The 8,489-nt window shown below is 36.2% G+C and overlaps 1 protein-coding gene across 1 annotated transcript; it reads right to left on the reverse strand.

Moving 5' to 3' along the window:
• On the reverse strand, positions 1,285–7,868 carry LOC109233333 (polyadenylate-binding protein 7-like). Its single transcript, XM_019399173.1, has 10 exons — positions 7,510–7,868; positions 6,014–6,132; positions 5,720–5,913; positions 5,314–5,573; positions 5,115–5,221; positions 4,845–5,034; positions 3,842–4,131; positions 3,513–3,638; positions 2,088–2,300; positions 1,285–1,741 (listed from the first exon to the last, which is right to left on the reverse strand). Exons 1-10 carry the CDS (start codon positions 7,703–7,705, stop codon positions 1,544–1,546), a joined length of 1,893 nt encoding a protein of 630 aa, XP_019254718.1. The 5' UTR covers positions 7,706–7,868; the 3' UTR covers positions 1,285–1,543.

Consider the following 8,489-nt stretch of genomic DNA (forward strand, 5'->3'; position numbering starts at 1 on the left):
CCGGTCCAACATAATATACTGGAGTTCGGTGCACCTGTGTATGAACTTCCAGCATATTATGCTGGAACTCCAACACACGGAAAGTTCCAGCATAATATACTGGAGATAGCACTTGTGTATGAATTTCCAGCATATTATACTGGACCGATATACTTTGCTGGAACTCCAGTATATTATGCTGGAGTTCTAGTGTACTTATGTTGGAACTCCATCATATTATGCTGGAGTTCCAGCATACTTATCCTGGAACTCCAGTATAATATGCTGGAGTTCAAGTATACTTATGCTGGAACTAAAGCATAATATACTGGCGTATTTTCCTGGTTTTGAACAGTGTTTTCGCTCAGATTTATCTTTACATGAAAAGTGGCTAAATTTCAATTACTTTTAAAACTGAGCTATTTTTGAATGACCACTTGTTAATCTGACTATTTTTGAATTTCTCCCTTTATTTTGCTTTGGACCGATTTATTTCTTATAATTCAAAGTAATAATTTTTGTGAGATCAGATTATCTTATTATAATGAGAAGGAAGAGTCATTGACTAACTTAAATTTGTAACGTAAACCAAGTATACTTAAATACAGGATTCTACTTTTTAGTGGAACTCAACGTCCAGATAGTTTAAATTTTTTTCTAATATTTCAAGTTTATCCTACATGTAATTTACTTCTTTAAAGGATATTTTAGTTTATGAAGGGTATAATTGTCGGTCAATATTATAGGGATATTTTCGTCGTTCAACATTTAACTTTCTAGAATTCATGCTTTTATAATAATATAGATAGATAAAAATTTAAAACATAAACTATAAGTATATATTAATTAGGTTTTTAATCAATATAAATATAATTAAACAATGAAAAAAAAAGAGAAGATGAGAAGAGGTTTGTATTTAATTATACTTGAGAGATAATGGGTTAAATTAACAGGAGAGAGTTTGGTAAATACAAATTTTCATTTGAGATATATGGGTTAAATTAAAGGGAGATAATTGGTAAATACACATTTTTGTCTTGAAAGAATTAATTTCTGCTTCTCCTTTGAAGAAGCAAAAATTTGTAGCTTCCCCAACAACAGAACAACATATTTCTGATGGTTCTCAAACCACTTCTTGTTTTTGGCCAAACACCTCAAGTCTCCACACAAAAGAAATGTGCTTTTTTTTGGAGAATAAAAGTGCTTTTGGCTTCCCAAAAGCTTGGCCAGGCTATCGCTGCATGCACACTTCATATATAGAAGGATATTTAACTAAGACAAATATAAAAAAGAAACACACCATCATAAAGATTTTCAAAAGTCTGCATTAAAAACCAAAATATAATATAAAATCATGTAAAATCTGAAGTAAATCCCTCTAAAGAAGGTAAATAGAGATAAGTCTATTTTCAGACAAAAAGCCGAAATGTGAACTCCATGCAGCGGAGTGTGGGGTTGACAGAATGTATGACAACCCTTGCTTACTCTATTACCTAACCATACCACCCCCCCTTCAGAAAACCTCAAACGTTTCTAAAGACAAAATTATGACAGCAGCCTTTCCTCAGTTGACAGCAACTTCCGCGGAAAGAAAACTTGGATGAAGTGAATCTTGGCTAGAAACTTTAGCCTTAGACAGCTTGAGCACCTCAACAGCTTCCTCCACCTTGGTTGCCAGAGACTCCGGCGACTCCAACAATAACAGTAGTTCCGCATTGTCCATCTCCAAGAGCATTCCCGTTATCTTTGCAGCAAGGTCGGGCTGCAGAAACCAAGTAATTTTCATTATTAAGATGGCTTTGCTAATTCTCCGGGTGTCAGGAAACATCGAAGACCAATCGCTACTAACTGAGGTTAGACTGATTGTAAATAACCAAAGGTAAGTGAGAACAAAACTAGACAGCTTCAAAGAGCTTCTTGACAGACCACCAAACTAAGCAATCAATTTGTTAAGGATGGATTAATTAAGTCCTGTCTCAAGTGTTTCTTTTATCTTTTGGTTTTGGATAAAAGAACCAATAAACCAGCAGCAGTCTTGAAATTATTTGGCATGAGAAATCCAGCGATAGCTATTATTGAAGGAAAAGGAAAACAAGAAAGAAATTCACCTTATGTTGATTGACAAGAGGATAAAGGTGCTCTCCAAGTATCTGTTTCTGCTGCTCAGGAGCAGCAGAAGCAAGCAAGGTACTCAGCATTTGAGATCCCTCAGCAACTGATCCAACAGATCCAACTGCAGCAGAACCAGCATTTGATGCAACAGATCCTTTGTTCATGTCACGAGTCCGGCCATTGGGCACATATTTGAACTGCCCAGCACGCTGCATGCATGCAAAATTTTAGGAGTATTTAGTGATACATAGGCCACCAATCAAACAGAATAATTAGCGATTTTTCGAATAATTATTATACTAGGTTAAGGCATTCACCAACAGTAAGAGTTTGTAGCTTATTAACGTACACAACTAAGTAAAATGAACAATAAGCTATCTTTTAATATTTAAAACAAACTTCTTCTCCCAAATTATAAATGGCTAAACCAGCTCTTATCTTTTTTAATATGGTACTAGGTTTTCTAAGTGATTGTAAAGGGAAATATATCGATTTACTCGACAAAAGAATTCTAATCGAGAATAGAAGATATTTAAGACGCGGGTATCCTATGCAGATGCACTCTTCAGTACTCCACAGGAGAAAGAAGGATTAAATTGAAAACTCCCAGCTTAACTATCTCAAACAAAATGGCCCATGCACACGCCGTGCCTAAAACTTGAGGAAAACATAGTTACTCGATAGTTGAGACCAGTTAGTGTGAGGACTATACAATGTGTTAAGTGGTTCTAATTACAACTATTTAAGTTCTATGTTAACTCTGAAGAGAATCAGTCTAGGGGGAGAAATAAGAAAAGTAACCAGGTTCCCATTTCAAGATGAAAATTCCTGAGTAACTTGAATGTAAGTATAGATGTTACAGCTACTTTGTGGGACATGAGTCGTACCAAAATGCTGAGGTAAATATAAGGCAAACTTTGATATAATGATATATGATAGTGCAATACTACAAATTAGAAATAACATGCAATACTACAAATTAGAAATAACCAACTAACCACAACAATTTCAGGAAATTTAGTTCCAGCACACCGAAGGCCTAGATGTTTCAAAAATATGAAACAAACTTCAGGTGGCAATACAAAGAATGTTAAGCAAGATTCCTTGAAAAGCTATACTATCAACACCAAAAATCACGAGTAGCTACACAAAATTGAGAATGGAATAGATGCTAATCTTTATGCTTCTGCGAAATTATTCTATCCTTTACCTGACTATGAATTTAAGCATACTAATTCCTTTCAATCTAAATGCAAGCTCATATTTCATGGAAGCCCCAAATGTCAAACTTTTGAAGTTAAACAGTTTTTAACGTAAGCATTCCAAATAGAACTTCTAAAAGCACTTTTGTACAACTTATTCCCATACACTTGGACAATCAAGATTTTACTTTATGCAAAATAGGTAAGGAGGTTAACCACCTGAGGATTGCCATTTGATAACACAACTGATTGACTTGATTGCTGCACACTGGTCACATTTGAAGCTGGCATATATCCATTCATCCTTCCCCTGTTCTGCCTATATTGTCGGGAATTATTAGGAATCTGAAAAATAAGACGCAAGCTGTAACCTCCTTCATCATAAGTTTAAGTTATAGCATGTTAACACAGTTTAACGTGTCCCAACTGGTGCTAAAAGGATAAATTTTTTGTGCATTCAATTAGAACTTAATCGACCATAACAAACTCCAAGAACTGGAGAAAGTAGAGATACCGAGTGAGTGCTATGAGTGTTTACAGGGACTAACCAAGGGAACTGGAGAAGGTTGAAAGGCAGGTCTAGTGGTGTTTGTGAACCCATTAGTCCTCCAACCTGGCCTCACACCGAGAGCCTGATACATCAGCCCAGGTCGTGCAGGCATCTGAGGAACAACACCGGGGGCTGGGTAGTAAAAAGGAGGATATCCACCAGGAAACATAGCTGGAGGTCCTGTCAGCCCTGCAAGTCGTTGTGCATATAGAAGCTGTAGTTGGGCCTGTCTTTCCTCCTTTCTTTGAGCAATAGCCACATATAACGGCTTTCGACGCAACATAAATCCTGTGAAACATCTCATAAACATCAAAGCTCATACAATGTAGTCAGTTAATGCCGAACTGTGATGCTAAGAGAACAAGACACCTATTATGGCAAGTAAATCACTCAATTCAAGAACGGAAACTGTCAGTACACCGAAGAGTAGGTGAACAATATGAGAGAGGAAACAAGAGACAACATAGAATTTCCAAAATTGAAGCACCTTTATTGGGTGAAGACTGTGCTGATACAAGCATGGGGTGATATAAGCACATAACATTTTTTTTCAAGGAATAAGCATATAACATATACTTGACCAATAATATACGCAAGCTTGGCCTAATTCCTCTATTTATTAGTCTTATTACTTGCAAAATGGCTAGAACAAAATTTAGGCTTCTTGAGAAACTAAAGATGGCTTGTCTCCTTAATTTGCTTTTCTAGTCAAAAATACGAATTCAGCCAAATAGAGAGCCTCATTATTTGGCAGCACTTGTTCTTCATTTTAATTGCTTTTTTAGATGGTTCATGTCTGTCACTTTTCCTACGGTGAACTGACTAAAATCATGGAGATGCTCCACATAAATCCTATATCCTGGTTTTGTGGTGCTCAAAAAGATCACGGGGAAGAAATAAAAGATTGTAGCATGTGTTACTATAATTACCTCGTGTGAAATAACTTTCACCACCTAGTTATTTCATTATGATCTGGAGCATATTTAAAATGTATGACTCACCATGAAAAGTATTCACAGCGTTATAGGCCTCCTCTGCTGTGGAGAAGCATACAAATCCAAAGCCCTTACTCACACCTTTCTCGTCTTGCATAACTTTTGCAGAAGTAATTGTGCCGCATTGGCTAAACAGCTCGCGCAGCTCATTATCAGAGACATCATCGTCAACATTCTTGACATACACATTTGAACCCTGACATGATAATCCAAGTATTACATTAATAGATCATAAATACAATAATTTCTTTGTGATAAAGAAATGAGAATGAGGACCTGGTATTTCATGATTTGCTCCTTCCTTCTCTCCTCAAACAGACGCTTCAAAAGTTGTTCGCGCTCTGCTTTCTTTTGTGCTCGGGCTACATACAAGGTCTTGGAGCCTACTTAATGCATACATGTCTCAGACAAAATAATAAATGGAACGTCTGCAATCACATTGAGAATACAACAGCATCACAAAGCCATGACTTACCAATTGGTGATCCATTCATAGCTTCCATTGCTCTCCTAGCATCATCGGGATCGTCAAAGTTCACAAATCCAAAACCTTTTGAAGCTCCACTCTCATCTTTTGCAATGACCAAGCTAATAATCTTCCCAAACCAAGAGAATTTTTCTCTAAGATGCTCTTCCGAGATGTCAAGGTCCAAGTTCTTGAAGTACAAATTTGTGTATTTAGCATCAGGACTGGGCAAAATCCGGTCACTCTTTCTGACAAACTTACCAACATACCTATGCCATCAATGTCATAAGATATTCATAAATGCATAGACTAAGATAAGAAGCTTATAAACAACAAAACAATCAATTCATCTAAGTTCATCACGATTGCTAAATGGAAAGCTAGATGATTGCAACAAATACGGAAATGCACATACATCTGCTTGTCTCCAACCATGGTCCCATTAAGCTTCTCAATAGCGGCATTCGCAGATTCTTCAGACTCAAACTGGACAAAGCCATATCCTTTACTCTTCCCTTCCTCAGAAAAGACAACTTTACAAGATAAGGTATTTCCAAACTTTTGAAACATTTCTTGAAGCTTCGCATTGTTAATTGTATCACTTAAATTCTGTAAAAATTACAATTTGGATATGCAGATCAAGAATAGAGAAGCTGTTAAGATCTCAAATCAATTGAACACTATTCACTCAATCAAAGGATGCTCATACCTTGACGAACACGTTTCCTTTCCCACTTCTTCTCGCATCAGGGTCACGACGAGACCAGCAAACCCTTATAACTTTCCCATTAAGAGTGGAGTTATTTTTCACCTCAATAGCGCGTATAGCTGCACATATTTTTCAGAAACAAAAGAAGCTTTCCAAGTTAAAAATCAAACCACACAGTATTTCCGAAAAGGTCAACCATATACGACAACAGTTCATACACAACAAAGATAACTAAAGAGCACTATCATTGTCCCTCAAGTCTCGTTGGTCCAATAAATAGAAGTGTAATAAATGCTAACCAGAACGAACTTTCTAAGCAGATATCACGGGACAGGAAAAAAACAACAATGATTATCAGCCGTCACTGAAAAACTTACATTAAGTATTACATTAGTTTCGATATCTTCTTGGAAAATCACACACTTCATGTGGGGAAAATAGTTTTATTTCCCAATTGAATTTTATTTTTCCATTAGACGGGGATGGCATATTATCAAAAAAGGTTAGCTCATCCCTTGTACGCCAAAATCACAGGTAAGATAATATCCGCTTATCCACAATATTTCATGAATGATACATGTTGTTAGCCCATAAAAGCAACTAAACTACAGTTAATGAAGTTTGCTTCCGTACAGTCTCTCAACTTTCCAAAACGACAAAGCAATTATCGAGTATTACAACAAGACCGAGATCTAGAATAACCATCCAACAAACGAATCATCAAGGACCTAAAAAACATCATTTAATTAATGTCAACCTTAAAGGATCCAACTTGTAAGAAGAACTACCTAAATGACTCATACCGGAAAAAACAATAAACTTCCTTCCAGTTATAGCCGACAAAATCACAAGATATACACTTATATACCTCTTATTTCATAGAGCACCAACAAACATATATTCCTAACAGCTAATGTCAGTGACAGATCAAATCAGATGACTTGCAGCAGAAAAATCACTCAAATCAGACAGTCAATTCCTCAGCATTTGATATCATACATCTTTTCTATCACAAGACAGAACTAGCATATAGTACACCAAAAGCTACATCATGCATGAGTAAACAGTAAATAATTCAATTTAATTTTTTTAATCTTAAAGAGCAAAAATGACATTCGGCCTCCCTATCTTCTTATCTCACTCTCAGACTATCTGATTAATTTATTGATCCATTTATTAACAGCCAAAACCAGCACCACAACGTCAATAGACTAAGACACTTAAACTCGTGGCTTGTCCGTACCGTAAACACAAAATCTCAAAACTTGTACATTAGAGTCTATTCAATTATCGATTGATCAATCATGAAATCAATTCAATAGGAAACTCTGATCCAAATTCGCCATGCAAAAGCAAAATTCAGTTGAATTTTGAACCCGATCACACGAAGTAACGTTTCTATCGAAAAAAACAAGACACGTACACACGGAGACCCTAGCAATCAATGTATATACATGGAAAAAGAGATAAAAATAGGGAGATATAGAGATATATACCGTCTTGAGGAGAAATAAAGTTAACGTAGCCGTAACAGAGGGAACGGCCAGTGGATGAGTCACGGCAGATGCGAACAGAAGCAAGGCTTTTGAACTGAGAGAAAGCATCAAACAACTGTCCATCGGTTACGTCATGGTGAAGGTCACCAACGTACAACGATGCCGGCGTAGCAGGTACAGTCGGAGGAACCGCCATTGACGTACGTACGCCTCACACAATTCAAATGCAGAAAGAGAAAAGTGACTGTGTGTGTGTGTGTGAATTGCAGAGAGAGAGGAAAAAGCGAGGCGTTTCGATTCGGAATTGAAGGGGAGCAACTAAAAGGAGAGAAACAGAGAGTGAGTGAGAGAGAAGTGGTGTATTGCCTTATAAAGGAATGCGTTTTAATTCTGGTAATCTGGAGATGGGAATTCAGAGGGTAAAATGGGTAATTAAGAAAATTGGGGAAATCTGTTTTGAGGGTTTGGAAGGTAAATGGGAAAAAGCGAGGGGTAAAAAGGGAAATTAAAGGACAATTGTGAGTGAAAATGAGCTAAAAAGTGAAGAGGCAGTGTGAGGATTGGGGGGTTTGGGTTATGAGAGGATTTTGCATGGAATTCACAACAGTGACAGATGGATGTAAGTGTCAACACGCTCGTAATAGGCGCGTCTATTGAACTTCCGTTGTTGCAATTAAATCTGTGGATTGGAGCAAAACTAATTAATTATAATAGTTGATCTTAATTTGTAAATTATTGGCTTAGTATCTACTCTCTTATTTGACATCATTAGTTCGTAGAAATGTTATGTTTATTTTAAAGCGGCATATTTGATAATAGTAATTTTTTTGGTTTATTTAATACGGATACAAAACAATGTAGATGTTTGTTAATGCGTAAGTCACATATTTATTAATGTTTAACGTATGTCATAATTTACGAAAAGAATTAACTAAATATTAAGTTGAAATAATTATATTTTTAAATTTTTTATATTTTAT

Source organism: Nicotiana attenuata, chromosome 10 (genome assembly GCF_001879085.1).
Source record: "Nicotiana attenuata strain UT chromosome 10, NIATTr2, whole genome shotgun sequence".
Lineage (NCBI taxonomy): Eukaryota > Viridiplantae > Streptophyta > Magnoliopsida > Solanales > Solanaceae > Nicotiana > Nicotiana attenuata.

Excerpts from the sequence above, each read along its gene's own strand:
- LOC109233333 (XM_019399173.1), bottom strand. The coding sequence starts at position 7,705 with ATGGCGGTTCCTCCGACTGTACCTGCTACGCCGGCATCGTTGTACGTT. Across the intron at positions 5,035-5,114 it reads AGCAAATCATGAAATACCAG|GGTTCAAATGTGTATGTCAA; the intron begins GTCCTCATTCTC and ends TTATCATGTCAG. Across the intron at positions 4,132-4,844 it reads CGCTGTGAATACTTTTCATG|GATTTATGTTGCGTCGAAAG; the intron begins GTGAGTCATACA and ends GATGTTTCACAG.